Raw genomic sequence first — 26,230 nt, 5'->3', positions numbered from 1 at the left:
CACTACTAAACTGGGGTCATCAGTAGTATAAGCTTATACAATACATTATTGACTTATTTTTGTTTGGTGCTTACATTGTATTATATAAACTTATATATCAATCTCCTCTTATACATTAAAATGATAGATTATTGAATCTACCCTATAGATGATGGATAAGACATGATAGGAGTGTGATATATAAGCTATAGGAAAATATTTACCTCCTCTTATCGTTATCGCTACTGCCATCACCTATCACCGCCACCACCACCATCATCACCATCACTTTCCAATACCACCACCACCACCTCAACCGCCATCATCATCGCCACCACCACTACATATCGTCACAACCACCTTCCTCCACCGCCACCACCACCACCATCACTTCCAAAACCACCACCGTTGTCGTTATCGCTTGAACCACCACTACGACTGCCGCCACCACACCCATCCACCATCGCCACCACCACCTCCCTCCACCACCATCACTTCCAACACCGCCACCACCATTCAGCATCACCACTGCCACCACCCTCCATCACCTCCCTCCGTTCTTATTTATAAGAACCAAACTAACATTTCACGCGCTCTTAAGAAAGTGGTTGGTAGTATTAAATTTGTTCATATTTATCTCAACTTTCCAAAACTACCCCAACTTATTTTTTTTTTCTTTCTATTTTTCATTAATGAGTTGCATAGTGGAAAGAGAGAGAAACCTCTATTAAATGAGAGTATTGTTGCCAAAAAATAATTAATTCATCTTGAAATTTGAATTGGTTCTTATAAAAAGGACCAAACTACACCCTTCATTTGGTTCTTATAAATAAGAACGGAGGGTACGATACTTGGAATCACTAATCCATATGGATATTGAATTATTGATTTATCTTAGAAGTTGAAAAGAAAATTAACAAAAATTGGAAACGGTAATTAATTTTATCAATATTTAATAACTATTTATTAAAATCTATGCTTTTAAGTATTTTGGTTAGTTAGTTTAGTTTAATATTTATGATTTTTTTTACATCAGAAAGATAAATTATACCTTCTAGGAATTGATTCTTGGACCTCTCGTTCCCCAACCCATATGTCACAAGTTCTTACAACTTGAACTATTATTAAGGGACATATTTAACATATTTAATAATAGAATAGATGAATTTTAATTAAGATTAAGAGATAAAAATATAATTAATTGAAATACATAAGATTGTTGCGAATTAGGAAGGATAATAAAGACTCTGAATGATAGCTCAAGTTGTAAGAGTTATGAGATACATAATTGGGTGTGAAGGTTCAGAGATCAATCATCAACCTATCGAAGATGTAATTGATCTTTCAAATATACCAAAAAAAAAAAAAAAAAAAAAAAGGATAGTAAGAATATAATAATAAAGATAATAAAATTTTACAAAGAAATATCATATATATTTCTTCTGCAAATCCTAATATCGCATTTTCAACCCAATGAATCTCCTCCGTGTTTCCTTCCCCGTCGCCCCCGTCAAAACCTTTCGCCACAGGGACCGAAACTGCGTGTCGTCGTTGAATGTTAACACTAACAACGTCATGATCCGCGGCTTCGCTGCCGCCGCCGCCAGCGGGAACTTAGAATCAAAACCGGCGGAGAAGAAGGTGGGGGAAGCGTTGAAAGCAATGACAACTGATGAGAAGCCGCCGAGTTTGATTTCTTCCAATGCAGTGGTTATCAAGGGAATGTTCGGAGAAGGGAAAATGAGAAGAGAAGCTGAGGAGGTGCTTGAGGAGATGATGAGTCAAAAGCGTTTGTCCCCTGATTCTGTCACGTACACTTCTCTGATTCACTTGTTATGCCACCAGTTGCAGATTAACAAGGCTTATGATGTTTTGACTGAAATGATTGGTAATGGTTTTATGATTTGTGTTATTCTTGGTCATATTTATCATATCATAATCTGATGATGATAGAGAACTGCAATTATAATGAATTTGAGAGTCTGGTGGTGCTTGTCCAAGGTTTCTGCGAGAGGGGTTTAGAGAATGCTTATGACACAATGCTTCAGTGGAATTATAAGCCAGATGGAGCAGTTTATAATTTATATATTGTTGAACATTGTAGATATGGTAATCTTGATGAGGCTTATAATACGTACGTGGAGATGGTGCATCATGGTTTTGCTTCTCATATGTTCTCTGTACTTACTCTTATTCGAGCTCTATCTTGGGGAAGAACAATGCAAAATGAGCTGATTTGGGTAATAGAAAACGTATTGAGGAGCTGTAATCTCAATGATTCTGAGGTACTTAAAGTACTTGATGAAGTTGACGTCTGGAAAATTAAAAAGGGTGCTTTTATGAATGTGCTAGCTGAAAAAGCCATGGATGGCCTGTTACTTAATGGTGGAAAGTGTTCACATGCTCCAACAAGTGCCTAATATCTTTGCTTTTGCTTGTTGAACTCTGTTATAATAAACCTTGAGCTGACTCTTCCAGCTTGCGTCTAGCATGATTTGGCTTGGAGACTTGGATGTATTTGTTATCATTGTCTAATAATGTAGTTTGTCTCTAGATTTACTTAATATTATTGATTTAGTCCCGCTTAACGTGTTAGAAGGACGTGATTCTATTTCATTCAAATGTCATTTTTATGAACCAAATGTGATCTTTAGATATTATTTTTGTTTAATTGCCAAGTATGGAGTAACTTGCTTTCAATGATCATAAGTAGAAATTATTTTCTTTGTGTTTTTTAAAATCCAAAGATCCTCTTACTGTTGCTAAGAGCATTGTTAGGAACGCGTCTGCAATTGCCAGAATTGAGTTTCGGAGTCAGACGCGCATCACCTGCAGTTTTTTATGTTTGAATACCCTTGTTTTGAAATTCTGTTTTCCCCAATATATTATCAAGATTAGCTTTGATTGAGTGAATCCTAATATTTTGTATTGTGAACTCTTGTTGTCCTGGTGTATTGGGCCTAACAACAGTGATGACGACCTGATTAAATTTATGATAGTAACCCGCTAGAAAGTAGCATGTCCATTGCATTGTTGTTGGAGTCTCAACCCAATGCATCTCCTCAGTCACTCATCACTATGTTTCATTCACTGTCACCCTCAATACTCTAAAGCTATCCCCTCAAAGGTGTGTGCTTTGGCTTGGAAGGTGTTACTGGATAGAATTCCAACAAAAGACAATCTACTTAGAAGGAAGGTGCTGTCAGCTGAGGCAAATTTAACTTGCATTTTCTGCAATTCTGCGAGGGAAACCACTGAACACCTTTTCTTTGTGTGCCCTTGCGTGTCCCTAATTTGGTGTTTCTGTCTGCAAAACAGAATCTGCTTTGGAAAGCAATCTGGTCCATTGTAATTTGGACTTTGTGGAACTGCAGGAATAATGTCATTTTCAGAGATGAGGAGGTGGAGGTGGAGAAGATGTTAGAATTAATTCAGCTGAGGTCTTGGAACTGGTTCACATACAAAGTCAATGGCTTTCAATCCTCATTTTTTGAATGGTGTTCAAATCCATTGTTGTGTCCATAATCTGTTTAATGCAGAGTTACTTTGGTATTGTGTCGCTTTGGAGAGGTGCTCAAGATCATTGTTTCGCTGGCAACATTTGGTCTTGCTGTTTGGGGTGGATGGACACTTTATTTGCTAAGCACGTGATCCTTATGTAATTGCAGGGAATGTCTTGCAATTTATAATGGCATCTCCCATGGCCTACTACATCTATTGTGTGCTGGTGTGCTCTAAATCTTCTGGCTGCTTGGTGCCTATTGGCTTTTCTTGGGGAATATCATTGTTTGGCTGTACTGAATTGGAGCTGCTGGGTTTTGGTCCTTTGTGGCACTGTACAGTTGATCAGTGTGGAGTTTTGGCTGTTGGTGCTTAATTTAGGCTTGTTTTTCAATTTTTTTCTCTTGTTATATTTCATCTTATATTGGGTTGAAGTACACATTGTACTTCATTTCAATAATAATAATTCATGGCTTATCAAAAAAAAAAAACGGTCACCCTCAATACCTTTTGACACATGGTGCGAAACGGCGTGTCATCGATACCATAATGTATATATAATGGAATCACTCGTTTTTCATAGCAATTTGCTAAAAAAACAAATTTAATCAATAAAGATCAAACTTGATCAATAAAATAAGATTGTCAAATATTCAATGACAAATATTATTCAAACTTGTGAATGCCTAGGAGACCCTTAGTTATTTCTTTGTAATTGTATCTCGAAATCTTGAAAATGTTTTATCAAAACTCCCAATGTTTGGCTTATGCTGAAGGAAACGTGCGTCATCGCAAGTCAACAAGGACATCAAATGATCATCCTTTAGAATTACCTACATACGAAAAGTAGCAACTATTATTAGACTTTCATTGAAAGTAAAATACAAATGTATGCACTAAAAATAATAATAATAATAAGACCATAAAAAATAACATTTTTAATATTATTATATACACACACATTTAACAATAATAATTGAGAAACTTAAAATTATAACTTTCTAACTTACTCTTTTAAAAAATAAGTAGTGTAAGTAGCATGGATGAGCATCATGAGTCATTCATGTGTGAAAGAGTGTTTTGACCTGTTACAGGTGATCATTCATGTGTGGAAGAGTGTGAAAATAATATATTTAAAAAAATTCATGACCTGATATAAGAAGTTAGGTAACTGTTTGAATAAAAATGATATAATTGTGAGAGGGTACGTATGTATGTAATTTACTATTGTAGCTACTTGAATCCCTAATAAGTCGTGCTTGAATTCAGAGTATATCATTTCTCACCCTCACCCCCATTTCACACGAGCAGAAGCTGCACGCCGCACTCAGGAGAAATCAATCTTGCACCTGGAAACAAGCATTGTTGCGTGGATCTTCCCTGAGGTACCATTTCTCACTCTCATTCACATTTCCCCCAAGTTCATTGATGGAAATAAACGTTGTTGCTTAAACCCTAACTTCTGATTTAGCCATATTTTCTTCTGATTAATCTAACCCTCTTATATTGACTAATTTAACCTTTTAAGAAATAACATGTTCTTTAAGTAACCGGTAATAAAATAAAATAATTACCCACTCTTTCACGGTGAATTAGCACTAAATATTTGGTCTTCCACGATGAATTAGCACTAAATATCTGACATTTCACATTAAACAACCTAATCACACTTTCATGCTATAGTGCTCACACTTATTTTATGAATAATTAAGTTTTTTTTTTTGAAAGTGGATCAATAATATAAAACTAAGCCGGCATAAAAGCCAAAGCATCCGAGCAAACAATAGCGTCAAGGTCAGGAGGACCTTCCTCTATCTAAACAGCAAAAGAGGAGGCCTCCCGGGCTAAAAAGTGAGCGGCAGAATTGCCGGAACGACGAACAAAAGAATCATCTATATGAGTAAATGATGAAACTAAAGAACAACAATCAGAAATAATTAAATCTAAATAAGAGCAACCTCTGCTGCGACGCCTCCACCATTGGAACATCTGAAGCGAATCTGTCTCAAAACAAATTGTGAAGAAACCAAGCTCCAGAGCAAGGCTCATCACCTATCTCAAGCAAAGAGCTTCTGCAAGGCCTGCTGACCGCATCATAACTGGTGCTAAAGTTGCTGCTGCAAGAAGCTGACCCTCCTCATCTCTAGCCACCATACCAAAGCTCTCCATATTACATCGAACGGATGCGTCGAAATTCACCTTTATCCACCCAGCAGCTGGTCGACGCCATATAACAGCATTCTCCGTCGAAGACAAGCGTGGCATCACGGCCGGACATGGTAGCGCCTCCAAAGCTAACACACGGTCAAGAATCGCTCCAATGGACAACTATTTCTGCTAAAAAACAAATGCATTACGCGCCTCCCAGATAACATAAATAGATGTGATGAATTTCCCCACCACAACAGCCTCCACACCATTCAAAAGCTGCAGCACTGATGCATGGAAGGGACCTGTCAAATTCACATGAAGATCCAGGATAGAAAACCAAACTCGCCTAATAATCGGGCACTCAAGGAAAACATGAGAAATTGTTTCATCATCAACCCCACACCATGGGCACAATGGATCCACATCTAAACCTCTCCTCCGAAGCTCCGCACGGACTGGAAGATAACCAGAGACAACCCTCCAAACCACCTCTTTACAACGAGGTAAAGCCACTAATTTCCGTATTAGCTTCAAAACTGAAGATGGTAAAGCAACAGCCCCCGACGATGAGGCTTCCTCCTGAGCGTGCATCCTCCTAACGAACTCATATCCTGATTTAACAGAATACCAACCATCTGATGTCTCAGAAAAAAAAAAAAAGATCCCCAGATGGCTGAATAGGAAGGGGAACAGCAAGAATAGACGCTGCTGTAGCTGGGTTGAAGGCAAGCTCCACCAAATTTTCTCTCCACCGCCCATGGTCCATCAAGTCCGAGACTAATTTGAAAGTCAACTCAGAAAACAAATCCTCACGGTACACCAAAGGAGAACCATTAGGAAGCCAAGCATCCCTCAAAATATCAACAGACATTTCATTCCTAATTCTCCATCTTCCTCCTCGTTCAAACACCCACCCTGACTTCCAAATACTTGACCAAGCATAACTAGGCCTTTAACCTTTTCTAGCCCCAAAAGATTGCTACTTGGGAAGTAGACCGATTTAAACACACGTCTGAACAAAGAGTCAGGGAAATTATTTATCCTCCACCAATTTTTAGCCATCAAGGCTAAATTAAACGATTTAAAATCTCGAAAACCAAGGCCCCCTTCATCTTTAGAACGATAAAGTTTGCTCCAAGAGGCCCAATGAAGGCTCCTCTTAGAGACATCTCCACCCTAGTAGAATTTACTAGTCATACCCTCAATCTGATCACAAAGGCCATTTGGGAGCACAAAGCAAGACATTACATAGGCTGGTATTGCCTGAACCTCTGCTTTTACAAGAACTTCTCCATGCTCTAGATTAGGATTTCTCCTTCCACCCCTTAAGCTTCTTCCAAACTGTATCCTTAACAAAATTAAATATTTGAGTTTTGGACTTTCCAATGATAGTCGGCAAACCCAAATACTTATCAAAGCTTTCCATTGCCTTTATTCCTAACAACTGACGTAGCTCATGGAAACAAGTTTGTGGCACATTACGGCTAACTGAAAGCATTGACTTATCAAGGTTAATGGCTTGATCTGAAGCTCTCTCATAGGAAGAGAGAATCCTTTAATGCACCCCGCCTCTTGCACTCTGCTCTAGCAAATATAACACTGTCATCTGCAAACAGTAAATGAGAGATAACAGGTGCCGAGCGCGAAATCTTAACCCCATGCAAAGAGGAATCAGTAACAACTTTATTAATCATAGCTGAGAAAACTTCTCAACATAAAATAAACAAATAAGTCGAAAGAGGATCCCCTTGACACAACCCTCTATGAGGGGCAAATGGGTTCTGCCTGTAGCCATTAAGCAAAATGGAGAAATTAACAGAAGATACACATCTCATCACCAAATTTACCCAACTAAGTGGGGAGCCCATAGAAACCATAACAGACTGAAGGAAAGACCACTCAACCCGGTCATATGTCTTAGACATATCCAGTTTGAGCGTCATAATGCCATTCCGGCTCTGAATTATTTTCTTCATAAAATGAAAGCATTCGAAAGCAATAAAAGCATTATCCGTAATAAGACGTCCTGGAACAAACGCACTTTGTGTTACACAAATTAAATCAGACAAAATTAATTTCAACCTATTGACAAGACACTTTGTAATAATCTTAAAGATGACATTACAAAGGTTAATTGGTCTAAATTGACTAACATGCTCTGGAGTTATAACTTTAGGAATTAGTAAACTACAACTTGGGAAAATCTAGATTTATAAATTTCTGGCATACTCTTTTTTAAAAAATTATACTTAGTTTATTTTTTGGAAAACCATATATTGATTAAGAGATAAACGGTCTAAGCCCAAAAACTAAAAAAGTAAAGACCTAGCAAAATTGAAGCAACCGGCCACGCCGTCCTCTCGATTCGCGTCCGCGACCGAATCCCTCGGTTCCCGCCGCCGGCCGCCGCACGTCCGGTCAAACCGCCGCTCTCCGTCGAGGTAAAGACTTTGTTTGTTCACTTGGCTGCGTCGGGTCGTGTCCTCCATTAATTAACACACTGAGAAACTGTGCTGTGTTGTGATAAATTGTTTTTGTTCATGCTCTAAATTTCTGCTGAATTTGATGCACTGACAGCATTGCCTCTTTTGTGAGCTTCTGTTTGGTTTAATTATGTGTTGAATTTGTTTGCTTTAGCTTGTTTTGTATTCAAACCTTGGTTGTTTCATCATGTTTTCAACTTATTTCTGAGCTTCTGAAGTTGTAGTTGTGTGTGTTGCTTTACAGGTTGAATTTTCATTATGATGAAAATGAACAAGGTAAAGCGAGACGCGCGGTCGGAGGAAAAGAAGAAGAAGAAAAGAAGCAGGGAACAAAATGCTGATGTTGAACTTGAAACACATGTTACATTGAACACTCAAGGTATATAATTATGTTGTGATTTCAGTTTTCTTCACCTTTGTTGAGTTGTCTTGTCCCTTAAATGAATTGCTTGTTTTAGAGGATCGTGGAATGCGCGATAGAAAAGCAAATAAGGACAAAGCTTCTACCAACAGAAAAAGAAAGAACAAGGAGAAAAGTCGAGTTGAAAGACAAATGCCAGTGGGTGAAGAAGTTGATTTGGTAGAGAAAAATGGTGAGCAGATGGGTGTGTTTTGGGCTTGTGCCATATCGAACAATATATTTTTCTGACAATACGTGGAGAACTGGACATTTTCTTTCTGGTTTTCGATTGGATTGTTTATATTTTTTTTGTGATTCTGCCATTGTTTCTTCCTCTTCCAGCCTCTCGTATTATAGACTAAAAATGTTGAACTGTTTATGATGATCTTACTTTTTCCCTAATGGCACCAGATGGAATATTGGACAACTGTCATTCTAAATACGAGGAGATCAAGGACTCTATGGAGCATGGAGACTCGGATATTGGAGCATCTGTTGAACCCTGTAATTAAAACTATTTTGTGGTTTATCAGATTGTTGCATTGTAAATTCATGCATGAGGTCATTCATCCATTTTTCTCACAGAATTTATCCTTATTTTGTAGGTAGGTCAAAGAAAACCAAGAAGAAAAGAAAAAAGGAGGTTCAAAATTCACCAGAAAAGGTAGAAGGGCATCATCAAGATGAAGTTCATATTATTTCTTCTGGGGATGAAGACTGCTCAAAAGGAATGAAAAGTATGAATTGTTCATTTCAAGGAATTATTTTTCCTTTGCTTAAAATCTCCAAATACTTTGCACTCATCACTTTTTTTGGATTATGCATATAGGACTCTGGGTAGATATTCTGTAATCACTATTTTCCATAGTAGTTACCATGCACCTGATATACATTTCAACATTTTTTACGTTCAGTTTCATTTGCATATCTTTGTCATTCATTTCGCCAGTATCCATCCTACCTCCTAGTTGTGAACATGCAGGCAAATCTTCCATCTTTATTATTTGAATCTGTTGACTTCTGTATTGTGATGCATCTATGTACTTGGTGCATATTTGTAAATTGTTATGCTATTGTCTGTTAAATGACATCCCCAATATAGTTTCTCACTGGGACTAAAACTGCAGAATGGATCATGGAATACCATCAAAGTAGACCAGGGTTGGAAACATTGCAACGTCAAATTGATGACTTTATAACTGCTCATGAGGAAAAACTTGAGGAGGTAAATGTTTTGGAAAACATACCTAAGATCTAAACAGAAAGATTGGGTGTTTATTTCATATTATGCCATTGCTTTGAAATTTGGTAACTTTATGTTGGTTTTTTGCAAAATGGAAGTGCTAGTGAACCCTTTTTTAGAGGTGATAATGACCATAAAATGAATTTGTGTTGTATAGTGAAAATTGTGTTGGTTAATATCTTGTCGAATTAGAGTTTTGTCTCCTACACCTACTAGTTCCATGGCTTTGAAAATTAACTAGTAAAAGTCCTTTTCATTCCCAAAGAAAGGTTTAAACATGTGAGTCCACGTTATAATTGTCTAAGGTTTAGTGTTGCCTTGCTTCCATGCGATGTGCACTTGGTGCTGTCTGCATTTGAAGGAGCATGTGTTTTTTGGCGTATGGTATCGTGTTGTAGAAAGGGTGTTAGGATATGGAGGATCATTCCAGTTTGTAGTCTGTGGTGTATGTGACTTGAGATAGACTGCCGTATTTCTCCCATGCTCATAGCTGGCAAAGCCAACACATGAAAGCTTAGAAGTTCATTTTTGTTTTGTTGTTTTTGTGTACCATTTGGATAATTTTCATTCTGATGTCAAGGTTACTTTTTCTTGCCTAGAAAGCATAAACAGTGTGATTCTATGATTTATCAATTATCTGGTTTACTTGTCATGTGTGCAATACAATGAATGCAGCAAGCCTACTGGTTGTATTCTCGATACCCCACTCTGAATGATGAGTGGTGACCTTTGTTACTGGATTTCAGATTTCTCATGACGTTAACCAATGACAATTATGATGCAATCTTTTTCTATATAAACTAAAATATAACTTTGACTCATTGCTAATTATTTCATAAATAGAATTTTGGAATACCATTCTTTCTGTTTGGAAAAAAAAGGATTTGGGTATGGTAGTTGAATGGAGATTAAGATGAAACCCTCTCATTTTAGAGTCCTGTTTTTAGTTTTATGCCAGCTAGACTAATATGGATGTAATATAAACTCTCCCATTTTTACAACTTTGGCCATGTGAGAAGACCAATAAAAGTCCTACTAACAAGTGCACCAGATGCATGATAGTCCTATAGTTGTTGGAAATAGATGAAGAGAAGAAAACTCTAGATGAAACCATTAAAAAGGAATTAGTCTTAAATGGAAATTTTCAGGATTTGGTTTATGATACGACATAGTGTTGTAGAGTCCATGTAGTTGAACTAACATAGTGGTAAAAAATTTGGTTGTAGTTGGTTTTGCATTCCACATTATCATCTTACTGAAAGGAATTGTGTTGTGACTGGTGTCCTGACATATCAGATTTCCGTTTTTATGAGATCGTTACTGTTTAACCTTCCATGTTGAAAATTAAGTTATGAATGATCTGACATTTGTTCCATCCTTATTTTGGTTTCCATATATTTTTTTGTCAATGCAGGAAAGAAAAGAAAAAGAAGCCCTTGCTGCAGATGGGGGATGGACGGTTGTTGTGCACCATAAGGGTAGAAAGAAAACTACTGAATCTGAAAGTGGAATTGCTGTGGGCTCGGTTGCTCAAGCTGCTGTGGAGAATAAAATGTCCAAAAAGAAGCCTAAAGAAGTTGGTTTAGATTTCTACCGCTTCCAGAAAAAAGAAGCCCATAGAAATGGTATAACCTGTTTTTCTTATTGTTCAGCTATTTTATGTCATAAAATATGTTTAGTCATTTTGTGCCCTAAAAATTATTTCATTTATATTATAACAAACAATAATTATAGACCAACAATTTTGGTATAAATTAAAATAAAGCTCAAAGATGTTATAGTAGGGCGTTTCTATCAAAATCTGCACAAACATTGGAAAAATCTTATGAGCTGATATTATTTGTTTTTATTTTTGTTAGAAGATATTAGGGTTACTCTTGTTTGTTGTGGGCCAGGGCTTATACTAGGAGTACAAGTGCTAGACCTGATAGGTAGTATAAATAGGACTTAGGTGCATCAGGTTATTCTATTCATGTAACACCTTATTATCAATCACATAATTCATTATGAACCATACTTCTCTCATTTTCCTTGCCTAAACCCTATGTTCCAACATTGTATTTGAGCTGTATCATTTAACATGAGTTTTTTCTAAATGCTTCTGTTTGATGAGTTTCACAGAACTCTTGCACGCATTTTTTGCTTTTTTACTCTGTTAAACCTTATTCTTTATTTGTCTTGATCTACTCTTGAAGTAATTTTATGAGGTTTTTGTGGAGATTATTGTTCCAAGTTTCTTTCTTTTGCTGTCAAAGGCTCACTGATTGATTACTTTGGATCCTAGTAAAAGACTCCTGTTTGTGTTAGACTGTTAGTAAGTGGTATTTACATGATACTTGACTTAGTGTACCTGGTTAGAGGTAATTGCTGAGTGGTATAATAACTGGCTCAATGTTTTCAAGATTTATTTTGAGGTTAATGGGGTCATTGTGGAGAAACGTGGATGACTCCATAAACTTATCTTATTGGCTTGGATGTGTCCAAGAGAACCAAAGAGCATGTACCTAGGATGTTGTCAAGATTTGTGATTGAGTAGGGCTACTAGTTGCATTTGTTCTGTGTTTTGATGTTCTGGTGTTCTTTGTTTTTTGTTTATGGTTGTTACTTGTAACAAGCTTAAACACAGTAAGCATAAGCTTGAGAAGGAGTGTTACAATGTATTATTGTTTAGGGTTTAGGGTCTAGCACAAGTACCACTAGTACACGCCCAAGCTCATTACTAAGAAGACTAATAACAATAAGCCTTTGACAGCAAAAGAAAGAAACTTGAATCCAATTCCTGTTGTGCTTCATATTCAAAACCCATTTTTACAGTAAGATTTAATAATTTTCTAAACACTAGCAAATAATGTTTATGAAATGAATATCGTATTTTCTAACCCCATGCTTATCTTTTGGTACAACCCCTCATGCTTAATACCCCATTTTGTTTCTTAACCCTAGATGCTGTCATAAATTATTACTTGATAACGTTCTGATTCGATTCGATTAAATTTTGATAATTTGTTTGTGGTCAAACTGAGATAAACCATTTCATGTTTTGTTTGCAGAGCTCATGGAGTTGCAGAGCAAATTTGAGGAGGATAAAAAACATCTTCAGCAGTTGAGAGCTTCCAGGAAATTTAGACCTTATTAGACAAGGTTTTTAGCATACCATGTCAACAGTAGTGTTTTTGGATGGATCGGCCCCCCGGAGGTGGGGCCATGAATTCCAGAAGTTGAATTATCCCATTGCCCTCAAATTAGAAAAATGTTTCGTTTATATTTAATCGAAAGTAGTTTTAAATTTAGTGTAGGTGATAGTTATTTTGATTTGAGATATATGATTTTGCTGGTTCCCTTCATTGTGCCTGTTTGGCAAGATTGTTATAAACTTCACAATGTCACCTGTTTTTGGATATTTATTTACTTGTAACATGCAAATTCATTATCAAAAAACATGCAAATTCATGTAAGAAATTTTGATAATTTGAACAACTTGTCATTGTCCTCGTTTATTATATTTTTCTTTTCTACCGTTTGATTTGCTTGCTTCTAACTAACAACTAAGAACCAGTTATTGTCAATGATTAAAAGCAAACAGAAAAAACTTTTCCTCCATTGGTGTCTTCTTGACTTCCTTTTCTTGATGATTGATGGTGTTTAAAAAAAGGATGAGCTAAGTTATGTGACATCATGAAGATGTGGATCTTGGGGAATGGCAAATCCAACAACCTAACTACATATGCACTACGAATATGGGGTTTTATAATTTAGCATATTGAGTCCGCTTTTGGGGTCTCTTCCTCCATTGCGGTTTCTCCTCCTCTTTAGGAGGTCTTTTACTCTTTTTAGTAGATGTTTACTCCCCACGTTAGGTGGGTGTCCTACCACATAGGTGGTTGATACTCTTGTTCCAGTCTAGATTCTCCTCCTTTGTTTTTGGCCACCACGACCACCATTTCTTTTTGTTGCGGCAGGTGTATGCACGGTCGCGCGAGCACTGGTCTACCATTTGCGGCAATAGGTACCGATCACCTCCTATAGGCACCACCTTCAGCTCATGTCACAGTCTACACCTCGCCTGAGCTCCGATTCTACTGTTGTTTCCCGATGTTTCTATCACTCACCTCAACCTTCCAGCTTATATTGTTGTTTGTTTGAGATTTGTCAGAGTCTTTCTCTTTTCTTCATATTCTCATAGTTGTGTAGGTTTGGTCCTTATTGATGCAACTAAAGCCAAGATTAGAGTGTCCCTAATAACCGCATAATTTGCAACTTCGGCATAACCAAATGAGTTATGTTGACGGGAGCACTGCGAGAAAATGATGATAAAAGTTCTTTCCACTCATTAGTCAATTAGTTTCTTTGTTAATTTTGGGGTTTTCTTGGGGAGGGGGGGGGGGGAGGGGTTGTACGACTTTAAGGGTTTTTACATAATGGTTCAACTACGTTTATTAGCTTCTTAGCTTGAGTGAGCATACTTGTTCTCATTTTACTTATGTATTTACATTGCGGTATCGCTCTTTGAGATTTATTCTCATATGTTCTAAGCGTTGTTAGACAACTCTTTAAGTATTTATTTCAACACATGTTGGGAAAAAAACTAATTTGAAATATCATTAAGAACCAAACTGGTAGGATATTTATAAAGCATGCACACACTTATCTATTTTTATATTGATATAATAGGAGTGGGTAATTCTCAAACATAGCATCAACCCTAGGTTGGGTCAATTTAAAAATTCTTAATTACATGTTTTGTCCCTATAGTTTCATAAATGCATGATTTTGGTCCCTATAGCTTCAATGGCTCAAATTAAGTCTCTCTAGTTTTAAAACTGAATAAGTACGGTTCAAATGTTAACTTGTCTCACAATTGTTATACGTTTTTTTTATCGACCAATAATTAGTTTCCAATTTTTCCAGGGAAGGGTTTTTTTAATCCTCTTTAGGGATTAAGCCTTGCACCTAGTCTCCTACACCTATATTACCACTCGAACTATTCTTCCAGGCATCACAAGTTAACATCAAGACACGCATTCTTGCATAATAAATCCGCCTGATCTTTTACCAAAATTCTCTTATTATTATGGTAACATATAAATTTTTAAATAATCATAATTAAATATGAGCTGCGGAATATGGATGCTCTCCTACAAACTTCTCCACAGCTCCTATCCTACATAATTTTGACCATTAATTTTTTTTAATCAATGACTAAGATTGATTTCCATAAAAAAATTATTAAATATAGAAGATAGTTCATGGTGATAAGAATTCCTAGATTTGTGGAATTTGCTAGGTTTGTGCCCAAATCGTACTATACATTATTTTCAAAACTAAAAAGTGGCAAATTTGACAAGTGTCACCTCCTCATTATATGTCTTACTCCCTAAGTTTTTTCTGTCTTGTACAATAATCAGTAGGTAGATAATGTCATTTTATATTTTTAATTTTATATTAATTTAAAATATTAAATAATTTCATATTTTTGAAAATAATTAATGTATTAACATTTGCATTTAATAGTTATTAATGACATTAAAATAATTAGAAAAAGTCAACTGTAACTTTTTTTGAAAATAACTACTGTATTAATTTGACATTTATTGGTTTTAAATGACATTAGAATTGTGAATTTTCTACCTTAATAAGATGTATGCTGACAAAGTTTTTTTTGAATGATTATGGTTATTTTTTATATAATAAAAAAAAATAGGAGTAGGAGGAGTATTTTTTTTTGTAAAAGCCACGTGTTCCAATCCAATCAAATCTTACAAAGACTGAAACAGTGTGGACCCCACAAGACTATCTTATATAAGCTCCAAAACCCTCGCCTTTTCTGCAAAACCCCAATTTCATTGATTTGGGGTTTCGCCTCCTTCACAAGCAATCAATCAATCGCTGTTCTTCTCCAAAATCCTGTATGTCAAAATCGATTCTTCTGTAAATCGATTCTTCATATCAGAATTTCATGATCGTTTAGTTTTGGTTAATTGAACGTTTTGTTTTTTTTTTTTTTCAGAACTTTGATCACATACACAAGAATTTCAAGTACTGCAGAAACCTTGAAAACATGGCATCAACACCACCACCAGCAGTTCTCAGAAAGAAGGACTCAGCCAAGAATGGAGAACAATCTACCTCTAGATTGCGGCCTCGTATCAAAACAGGTATTATTGCACTAATCAATTTCAGCTATAATGTTTAAAGAAAATATGTTAGCTTTCGCCAAACCGTGTATTAATTTCCTGTTTCGCGAATAAATTATGTTTACTATCCCCAAAGGGTGTCTTAATTTCCTGTTTCGCCAATCAAATATGTTTACTATCCCCAAAGGGTGTCTCAATTTTCTGTCTCGCGATTGTCGCGTCAAAATTTTATTGGTCGGACAGTGAATGAGACACAATTTGGGGATATAGAAGATATCGATTCGTTTACGATGAGCTTCTTGCATTTAGGAATTTTTTTTAGGGTAATAGACTCAAATTTACTTTTTATTTTTCTGTGCTCTTAGTAGATAAACCAAGTCAGGTAGCAAAGTGTATGGAAATTCAGAGTTCTAGTATTGTGGCAAAGAAGAGTGAAGTCCCTACAATTGGTCAACCTTCCAAAGATAAGAGTACTAAGAAGAGCACTGAATCTAATCCTCAGAGTATTGAAGTTCATGCTGCTGCATCTTCTGGTATATCTTGCCTATCTTTAAAGGATCATGGTGCTGAAACAAAGGGTAAAGAAGATTTGAAGAATCAGCATGTTAAGAGAGAGGCTTCTCAGCCTCCTCAATGTGGAATCAAGGCTTCATCTAATAGCAGAAAAAGGCAGAATGAAGAACCAATTGCCTCTACATTGAGGCCTCCTTTCAAAACTGAACGCGTAGGAGGAGGAATCAATGTGAATAATCCAACAGGTAATGCACAGTTAAATATCAGCAATAATGTGTATAGAAAATATGTTAGCCATGGATCAAAATCTGTCTGCAAATGGTGTCTCAATTTCTTGTTCCTCCAATATAATTTGTTAGTGACATGTCAAAATTGTATTTGCGGGATAGTGATTTGTGAATGAGACATAGTTTGGGGGCACAGAGATTTCAATTTATTAACCATTAACTTCTTGCATTTAGGAAACATGTTATGGTGATAGACTCAACTTTGTTTTTTTTCTTCTTCTGTGATCTCAGTAGATAAACCAAGTCAAGTATCAAAGTCTATGAAAAATCAGAGCTCTAGTCTTGTGGCAAAGAAGAGTGAAGTCCCTACAATTGGTCAACCTTCTAAAGAAAAGAGCACTAAGAAGATCAATGATTCTAAACCCCAGAGTATTGAAGTCCCTACAATTGGTCAACCTTCTAAAGACAAGAGCACTAAGAAGAGCAATGATTCTAAACCCCAACGTACTGAAGTACATGCTGTATCTTCTAGTAGAGCTTGCCTGTCTTTAAAGGTTCAGGGTGCTGAAACCAAGGGAAAACAAGATTTGAAGAATCAGCATGCTCCTAAGAGAGAGGCCAATGCTTCATCTAGTAGCAGAAAAAAGCAGGATTCAAAAATTACAAAGAACCAGAGTTCTGTGACCAACAAGAGTAAAGCCTATGAACCCTCTTCTTCTAATATTAGGAGGGGGAAAGAGAAGATCATACCTTCACTGAGACAAGCGAAAAGACCAATGAATGAAGACCCAATATACTATATTACGTGTGAAGGTACGTTTTAACAATCTACTCTCAATATATTTATATGTAAAGTTCATTAATAGAAATATCAAATATCTGATCTATGTGTATTAATTGTTTTCTTAGAGGATTGATTATGTACAAATATGACATGTAAAAGATATATTTTAGTAGTATATAACTGATATTTAAGAAACCATGTTGGTGAAAAACAATGAAATGTGATCTTTACTTAAGAAATCACTCAAATCAGTGCAAGTTATAGAAATGTCTCTTAAAAGGATAAGGTTGTTGCAATAGCAGTTCCAATACTTTTCCACTCGAACATTATTATTGACACTCCACACACATAGACATCCAATTTTCTTTTTATCTGTGTCTTTCCGTCACATCACAGCATATATCACATCTATCACTTATGAATGATCTCGTAGCAGAGGTGTGACCATGAGTTCAATGTAATGGTTTTACTTTTCAGGCTCTGAAGAAATGCATACGTTTTGGAATTGCGCTTTATGTGAGGGATCAATGGAATATCCAAGTAATGATGAACAAAGTGAGTATTTGGATTCTTTATTGTTGCATGAGATAGAGGAATTGGGTCCTTTTTTTCCAGAAGCTGCTGTTCTTCAATGTGGTCATGTCTTCCACAGCACATGTTTGCCATTGGAGCTAACTGAGCTCATTGATCCTCCTTGTCCTCTATGCCTTAGCTGTTAGTAGTGATATTTATCCTCCTCATTTTTAAAAACTCATCAAATTGGATTTATAAATCATGTGAACAAAAGAAAATTTAACAGAAGTCATATTTTACAGTCATAATTTATCTGGCCTCATTGAATGTTTGATCAGTGACTATTTTTGTAGGTGCCCTTTTCTTGTTCAAGTGTTAGATATTTTTAGTTTAGTCCCTATGTTACAAGCTTTAAATCATAATTTATCTGGCCTCTTTGGTGTATCTTCGCAGCTGAAGTTCACAAATGCACAATAAGGGGTTTTAGTTGAGCTTTTAAGTTCTTAACTTCACTGCAAAATCAAATCTTTTCTGAAATGTTGTCTAAAGTTTTATTTTACGAGTTTTTACACAAAAAGCATTTGAGAAGGTTTTACATACCAATTTTCTCAACTTGATCAAATATGGCCAATGGATACTTTTCAAACTTTATAAACTTGTATTTAACACTTGTCAAGAGACTTTAAAATAAGGAAAAGTTTGGTTGAAGCCCAATTACACCTAAACCGAACTAGAGATATGAATAGAAGAGATAGAAAATGGATGATGTGATAAGAAATTATTAAATTAATAAGAGAAAGTAGACGAAAATGATATGAAATAAAAATGACGGGCAGAGAACCGAAACCCCAAACAACATGATGAGCGGGTTAGAATAATGAAAAATTTATGAATGATATCAGTTATCATATTGGAAAATTAATGAAGTATTTAGAAAGTAGATGATTTACCTTTTCGTTGGACAAGAAGATAAACGGTATATAAAGTACTATCTAAGTTTTGTCCAAAAGTAAACAGTTAAACATGCGTAAGTTTCATGAACTTTATTGTATACCACTATACCCCCCCTTTATTCATAATTTTTTTGGTATAAAATTTTTTGATCTAAATATGTAGCGGTTAATATATTTTCTGTTATACTTGCTCTTAATTGTTTTCATGATCATGACAAGATAAAAAGAAAACCCCACTGATAATTGATATACCATTTTCGTATAATTTAATTCTGGTTTTTTAATAATGTCTATTCATAATAGAATTTCATTAAAGCTCAACCTGGACGTTGCTTTTAAGTATAATTTGAAATAAAATGCGAAACAGATTTATTACAGCCAAGCTCACCCTGTGCAAGTGAAGACTCCAGTATAATTTTCCGCATGACTTTGAAGGTGGCCTGGTTTTGTCAAGTTCATTGTATGGAACTTATTCTACTTAAGGGGTGGATATAATGATGCCTTCTTGTATTCTGGTGTTTATGGTTAAAACACCATGAACTTTTGCTGGCATCTTTCACTTGGAAAAATGTTTTGGTTATCCTTTACACATGCTAATTTTCTTTAGTTTAATAACCTATATCTTATATTTGTTTTGTATATTCCTCATGGAATGAGTCTGATACTAGTTTAATATATTGGTGAGACAACGGAGCTCATGACTAAAGAAATAAAACAACTAGAGAATTTAACACCATATATTAACCAGAAATCTTAAGGTATGGTGTTTATAGTTAACATCTTTAATAAAGTCTTCAACTCACTTAGTTTTAACTAATATGAGACTTCAACTCAAACTTGAATTCTTAAGATTCATCCCTCAAGTGTGACTCACTTTTAGAGGTGGAAATATGTCAGGTTTTATGCGGCCCAAGCCTGACCTAGTGACCTTCATTCTAGTTTTACGACGACTCAAGTTGGCCTGAAGCCCGTCATAGGCAAAATTCTAAGGTCTTACTTGGTCTTTTCGGTCTGACCTACTAGTTTGTTTACAAGCCTATTTAACAGAAAATACTCTCCAAAACAGGCAAATAAACCAGCAGGCTAATAGGTCTTTCTATGTATCACTACATTTTCATTCATTTATGTTATCAAACATTATGTTAACATACCGGCCTATTGAGCTTAGTCTTTTAGTTAATTCAATTTCTTAAAGAGTCTAAGCCTGATCTTTTTAATAAACATGTTAGGCCAAATCAGACCTCTGATGTGTCAGGTCATGGGCCCCTGATGGGCCTTCTGGCCTACTTCCATCACTAGTCATCACCACACTATCATGCTCCCTCTTAGCAGAAGATATTCATACTTGCACCGCCGTACGCCTCCACCACCGCATCAACGAGACACGCCGCCTAGTCACTACACTGCTAGGAATACTTCTAATATAAGGAGTCATCACCACAGTCAAATCATTGGCTCCTATACAACTTGTTGGGGAGACAAGAGGGAACCCATGAGTCAGGAACAACAACAAAAGAACCTAACACCACATTAACCAAAAATCTTAAGGCATTTATAAATCACATATTTTATAAGTTTTAATCTATTCTTAACAAATGTGAGACTTCAACTCACTTGAATTCTCAAGACATATATGGGCTCAACTGATATGCCATTACCGCAAACAGGCCAAGGACTTGTTCAAAACTTAGTAAACCTTTGACTTTGATCATGTTAAATAGTCAGTACACATTATCCTTGTAACATATGATGATATGATGAAGTTATACATATATGTTTAGCAGAATCCCTTTTGGTAATCAAGGATTCTACAATGGTAAACCCAAATCCTTATGTTTAAAAGTTAATTAATAATTGTATTCAATATTTCCAATCAATTTATGTTTTCAAACTTCATTATAGATATTAGATTAGATAGATTCAATAAATTTTTGAACTAAAGAAGTAAAGATTTTTTATTTTCAAAATAACTACAATTAAATTATCTCATATGCTAGAGATGCAGGAGGACATACCCTTTATGTTTTCTCCAGAGTTTTGTGTTTCGCAAATCGTTACGGTTTTAGGATTTAGCATGAGCAAGTATTGTGACTTTGCTTTGGCTTGTTGGGACCACTTGAGGTTTATTTGGGGTGTCGTTCCCATGGGAGCTAGTTGGTAATTTTAATGAGTCGTTATAGCCGTTTTTTTTATCCTTCTTAGACCCGTAAGTTTGTAGATAATGATCTTGACTTGTTGAAGCTCCATGCAGCTGGTGTTAGGTTCACATGGTTCAGGCAGCGAGCAAGTGAAGCTTCTTCATATAACAAGCTGGCTGGTCTTAACTTATGCTGATCATAGATGGGTGATGAGATTCTAGGGTGTTGTGACAAAAGTCTTACCCTGCTTTTACTGTGTGATCAATGATCATCATCCTATTTAGTTCGGTGTGGTGGAAAAGTGGGACTCAGTCTCCTATAATCCCTGCTGAAATCCAAGCAAGGCTTGTACCCCAACCCATCTTGTTGCTTCCAAAACTCATTCTTGTCAAAGTCCTCATCATTTTCCTCATCATCCTTGCCCATCCCCACTAGGCCCATAGGAATTAATAGCATATTTAAGCCTAAATAAAATTAGATACATGACTAAAAAATTGATCTAGATTAAACTGAATCAATTTAAAATGAAATTCAAAATCCAATTCACTCTAATAAAAAATTAATTTTTGATATTTTTTAAAATTCAGTTTTCAATTTGATTTTGTCAAATAAATTGGATTTTGGATTATGAGCACCCCCCCACTTGTTATTTGATGAATCATTCAAACTGCCCCAGTCAATGAAATAGAATCATCTACAACTTATGATCTGAAATTGATCTATTCTTCTATTCCCAGGAAAGGCACATTTGATCCGGGAACACATGAATTACATACAAGCAGACAACAACCGTCCACGAGTCCTACACAAAGGCAAGGAGATAAAACAAATAGAGCTAAAACACCTACTCAGTAATCTTTACACGGGCTCTACCAGGATTCTTCATTAAAACAACTTCTCCAAATCCCAATGGTCCCCAAAGTAAAACAACTTTGCACATGTCTACAAAGACATAACATATTCCCTATGCAGCTAGACTCTGCTAGGAAGCTCCATACTTGCCTATTTTGAAATAACTATCTGGCTTGACTGTCACCATCCTCTTCTGATATGTTAAACAAGAACTTTGGAAGAGATGTGATTCGAGGAAGATGGAGAAGCAAATCGCTAAACGAGTCTTTCCTGGACATGCCTAGTCCTTGCTTGCCACCAGAAGTGTCCTTTGAGTCCTCCTCAGAAGGCTTGACATCTTTTTCAGCAACAGGTCCATCGACAGTACTATCTTCAGGAAGGTGTGAATTCTGCGCTGGTACAGGATCCTTCTGTAAAAGACAGCAGAGAGAATTGACCCTTGACATGAGAGATTTTTCATCAGAAGTCGCTGCAACTTGATTGTCGTTGAGCAGATGCTGTGCAATGTCCTCAAGGATCTCCTGGTACTCTGATCCTCCAGCAGATAAGGGTAAGGTCATTTGCTCGGACAGGCAATGTTCGATATGGCCAATAAAATCACTCATTGACATAGAAGGTTTGAGTCCAGGAACTTTTATCTGATCCCAACTTTTCGGGCCCTTGGACTCGATTTCTGAACTTGTGCTCCCATCAATTGAAGGACAATCCATGACTTATATATGTAAAAGACAGACAGAAAAAACAATTAAGCCAAAATAACTCCATGGAAAACACAGGACTGATGAACATGTAAAAAGTTTGCTATATCTAATAACATCCCAAAACATGGATCAACAAATACACTACAGAAATAGCCAATCTATTTTAATTAATTACAAGGCCAAGTTCTTTGAAGTACCTGAACTAGGGGAAGGTGCATCTCGAGGGAGACTATCCAAAGTCATGCTGGGAGGATCAGTGTGTTCAATCTTAAATGATGAAAATGACAAAGATGTCTGCGGTGATCCTCTGTCCTCAAAACCAGATGTGGATGATGATCCTTTACCACTGACTTGATGCAGATCACGATCTTTTGAATGGCCAGGATCCTCAAATGCAGAAGGTTGTGTATCAAAATGTGGCGAATGCATTAATATCTCTGGCTGTCGGCTTAAGAAATTAAGACGCAAGTCACACTGGATAAGCTTTTCAAAATGTTTGGCCAACACTCCTTGAGGGCATTGCAAGAAATGCAGCCTACAAAACCAAAAGATTGTGATTTCAAACATCATGGCCTCATAAACAGGACCTAAACATACAGTAAAACCTCAATGGGAATTATAAAACAATCAAATAGCCTCCCAGGCTCCCAGCATCCCTGAAAGACTTTTCGATTTAGCCCTCAGTAAATGCTTTAAAATGCACATTAAGTGTCCTCTATACTTGGTCAACAAAATACAATATCAAATGACACTTAACCTCTCTTCCTTGATTATTTCAATAAACGCTTATGCTCTTATATTCCCCTTCTCAGGTTTCCTAATGGTAGTGAGTTTTTATCCTTAAGAATGGTGATATTAAATGCTGAAAAAACCATAATTCTCCTGCCCAACTTATCATAAATTAATAAAACTATTGAAGTTTTCAATATTTACTTATGCATATAGTATGAGTATAACAGCTCAGCCCGTCCACATATCATCAGAGGAAAACCAATTGAGAGAATATACCTGTGTTTGCTACACTGTCCATTAGTAAAATCTGCTGTTGCCTGCCATAGTGTATGCTTTCTAGGCTGAGGATTAGTCTCCCTGAAGAAAAGAGGTTGTCTACCAAGCTGCAACACACAAATCCACCATTTGTTCAATGATAAACTAACCCATTCATAGGTCTTTGCATCTTAAAATAGGATAGGAAGATAAATTACCACAACAGTCAAAGTGCTAAGACCATTCTCTGGACATTGTGCCTTGAGTGCCATGATATCTGCCCACTGAATTTCTATTTTGCTTTTTAGACCACCTTCAAGAACTTCCCAAACAAGCTTATGTTTAGCAAAGTAACACTTTGCCACCAAGTCACCCTCGTATCTTGATTTATACTGCCAACATAAAGAGAACTTTGAGCTATCCAAAATTCATTGAAAAAAAAAAAATCATTTCCTAAATACACTAGCGACATGAAGTATCTCAAACGTACCTCCCATAATCCAATCCTTAAAAGTGAACCCGGGAAGTTGGATGCTTTAAGCTTTTCCGCGGCACCGGATGCAGCGGCGGCACCTCTACTTTCCTTTTCCACTCCAGAGCTTAAATTCTCATCACTTCTCCCTTGAGAAAGTTTCATCTGAATCAAGTCCAACAGCGAAGGACTCTTCCTCAAGCGCAAACCCAACGGGCTAGGCTCATCAAGTATGCCGATCTGGGAAGAAGAACCATCTGAATTATCATTCGAAGCACTCCACTGCAAAATGATCAGCAAGACCACCCACAAACGTTAAGAAAAGTAGAAAACCAACATTTTTTTAACTCACATCATCCCATGAAAACAAAATTCCTCCACGAAGAATTTAACACAATAATTTTCAACTTCCTGTCGAGAACGACACAAATCTAATCACTAATTAAAACATATTTTGGCCCCGTTTGGAAGAGCTTATTTGAGCTTATCTGATAGCATAAGCTCTTATGTCAGTGTTTGGGAGAGCTTATGCAAACAGCTTATGGCCTAACATAAACTGTTTTGAGCTTATTTTCATAAGCTACTCGGGATAGCTTATGAAAAAGAGCTTATGCTTATATATAGCTTGTTTTCAATTTATTTCAATAAAAAAATTTAAAATAGCTTATGAATAAGCGCTTATGTCATAAGTGCTTATGACCATAATCGCTTAATTAAGCTGTGTTTCCAAACGATGCCTTACAATTAAAACCAACCCAAAAATCTGAATTAAACGATCAATCGTGCAACAAAACTGGCATTACCGAGTATTCTGTGATAAAAAATTGTTCTGAAAACGGAAATAAATATCGAAATTGAGACCGGTACCAATCAAATCCATCAGAAATTCACAATTAATATGCAACAAAATGGTGAAATCTCAAAACTATACAATCATATAAATTGCGATTCAAAATTAGCAAGTCTAGCTAAAATTGCGGAAATCACAATGATCCAACGCAGAATGTCTCACTTGTGATAAAATTCATACGCGATCAAGGAAGACGATCGGTTTACCTCTTGCAAGGGGGAGGAGGAAGGTTTGTGGCGCTTGTTGAGGGGGCCGTGCTCTTCCTCAAGCGGGTCTTCGACGATGTCCAGCTTCACCGGCGGCATGGAGCTCCGGAACGACGCCGTGTGGGGATTCGATGAATCTTTCTTCATCAGCTGAACCATGGTTGAAGAAATGAGAATGGTGATTGGAGATTCCGAAACCCTAATACCAACAAACAAGAGAGAGAAAGAGAAAGAGAGAGAGAGAGAGACCTGGTTTGATGAGAGAGAAAGTGAGAGAAGGGTATCGTTGTGTTTTTCCCTTGTTTTGCGAGAGACAGTTATACGAGGCTTTGAATTTGACTCAGGGTTAGTTTTGTAAATTTGGTGTTGCCTAGTTGGGAGACACGTGAGACAAGTGGATATAATGTGGGGCCTGCTATTTTTTACTTTATGATATAATGGATAATGATCTGATTTTACTACTACTCTACTTTACTTACTGAACAAGTGAAAAGGGTGTGTTAACTTAATGACATGGTATTACATATTTATATTTGACATGTGTGAATTGATTCTTTCATTTTAATATTTGCAGATGTAATTTATTGAGGATTTATTTACAATTAATTAGTTTAATTGTTGGTTAGACCCTTAATTAAGCAAGTAATGTTGATGATGTTGGATGGTACCATGAGTGAGAGTGAGTTTAAATTTTAGGGTTTGTAATAGTATGAGATCGTGGTGGTTCATTTTTTTATAAACGGATTTCATGGAACTAGATCAAGAAGTTGTTTATCAGGGTTTTAAAGATTATTGTAAGTCGTTGAAGCTTGTGTGATTGTTGTTTTAGTGCCTCAAATATATTTTATGGAACAATTTTAAACTACAGAAATCGTAATGTGTAAAAAATTTAGGGTTTCGAAGAGGGATTAATTGAAGCTAAGAGAAAGCTTCTTGAGCTGGAGTCTATGTTCCAAGCAGTCCATTTACTAGTACGAAGACATGAAGATTTCCCGAGTTCGTTATCAAGCCAGATTGTATGTTTGTTTTGATTACAACTCGTGCAAGTGAAAATCAATTTCTCTAAACCTCAATACGACCATGATTTGACACCAACACAATAGGTTTGCTTGATTCCCTCATATATAGTTAGATGACGGATGA

The 26,230-nt window shown here is 36.3% G+C and overlaps 4 protein-coding genes across 5 annotated transcripts; 3 read left to right on the top strand and 1 right to left on the bottom strand.

The window, feature by feature from the left end:
- Window positions 1-1,467: 1,467 nt before the first annotated feature.
- LOC130725953 (pentatricopeptide repeat-containing protein At1g12620-like) lies at window positions 1,468-2,595 on the top strand. Its single transcript, XM_057577151.1, has 2 exons — window positions 1,468-1,867; window positions 2,084-2,595. Exons 1-2 carry the CDS (start codon window positions 1,555-1,557, stop codon window positions 2,212-2,214), a joined length of 444 nt encoding a protein of 147 aa, XP_057433134.1. The 5' UTR covers window positions 1,468-1,554; the 3' UTR covers window positions 2,215-2,595.
- A 5,319-nt stretch (window positions 2,596-7,914) lies between these two features.
- LOC130726117 (ribosomal RNA-processing protein 7) lies at window positions 7,915-13,234 on the top strand. The gene is made up of 8 exons (XM_057577347.1): window positions 7,915-8,072; window positions 8,359-8,493; window positions 8,573-8,707; window positions 8,926-9,018; window positions 9,120-9,251; window positions 9,642-9,739; window positions 11,172-11,382; window positions 12,808-13,234. Exons 2-8 carry the CDS (start codon window positions 8,373-8,375, stop codon window positions 12,891-12,893), a joined length of 876 nt encoding a protein of 291 aa, XP_057433330.1. The 5' UTR covers window positions 7,915-8,072; window positions 8,359-8,372; the 3' UTR covers window positions 12,894-13,234.
- A 2,355-nt stretch (window positions 13,235-15,589) lies between these two features.
- LOC130723428 (uncharacterized) lies at window positions 15,590-18,233 on the top strand. Its single transcript, XM_057574474.1, has 5 exons — window positions 15,590-15,663; window positions 15,765-15,912; window positions 16,260-16,649; window positions 16,923-17,444; window positions 17,893-18,233. The coding sequence occupies exons 2-5, from the start codon at window positions 15,816-15,818 to the stop codon at window positions 18,132-18,134; spliced, it is 1,251 nt and encodes a 416-aa protein (XP_057430457.1). The 5' UTR covers window positions 15,590-15,663; window positions 15,765-15,815; the 3' UTR covers window positions 18,135-18,233.
- A 3,404-nt stretch (window positions 18,234-21,637) lies between these two features.
- Window positions 21,638-25,391, bottom strand: LOC130723409 (uncharacterized). Of its 2 annotated transcripts, XM_057574451.1 has the most exons (7): window positions 25,337-25,391; window positions 25,088-25,237; window positions 24,050-24,313; window positions 23,778-23,951; window positions 23,581-23,687; window positions 22,770-23,107; window positions 21,638-22,583 (listed from the first exon to the last, which is right to left on the bottom strand). In XM_057574451.1, exons 2-7 carry the CDS (start codon window positions 25,232-25,234, stop codon window positions 22,036-22,038), a joined length of 1,578 nt encoding a protein of 525 aa, XP_057430434.1. In that variant the 5' UTR covers window positions 25,235-25,237; window positions 25,337-25,391; the 3' UTR covers window positions 21,638-22,035. The 2 variants fall into 2 exon arrangements, with proteins under 2 accessions (XP_057430434.1, XP_057430433.1); XM_057574450.1 differs by having other exon boundaries at window positions 25,088-25,389.
- Window positions 25,392-26,230: the final 839 nt, after the last annotated feature.

This window comes from Lotus japonicus, chromosome 6, assembly GCF_012489685.1.
Source record: "Lotus japonicus ecotype B-129 chromosome 6, LjGifu_v1.2".
NCBI lineage: Eukaryota > Viridiplantae > Streptophyta > Magnoliopsida > Fabales > Fabaceae > Lotus > Lotus japonicus.
This window is presented reverse-complemented; position numbering and strand designations above follow the sequence as displayed.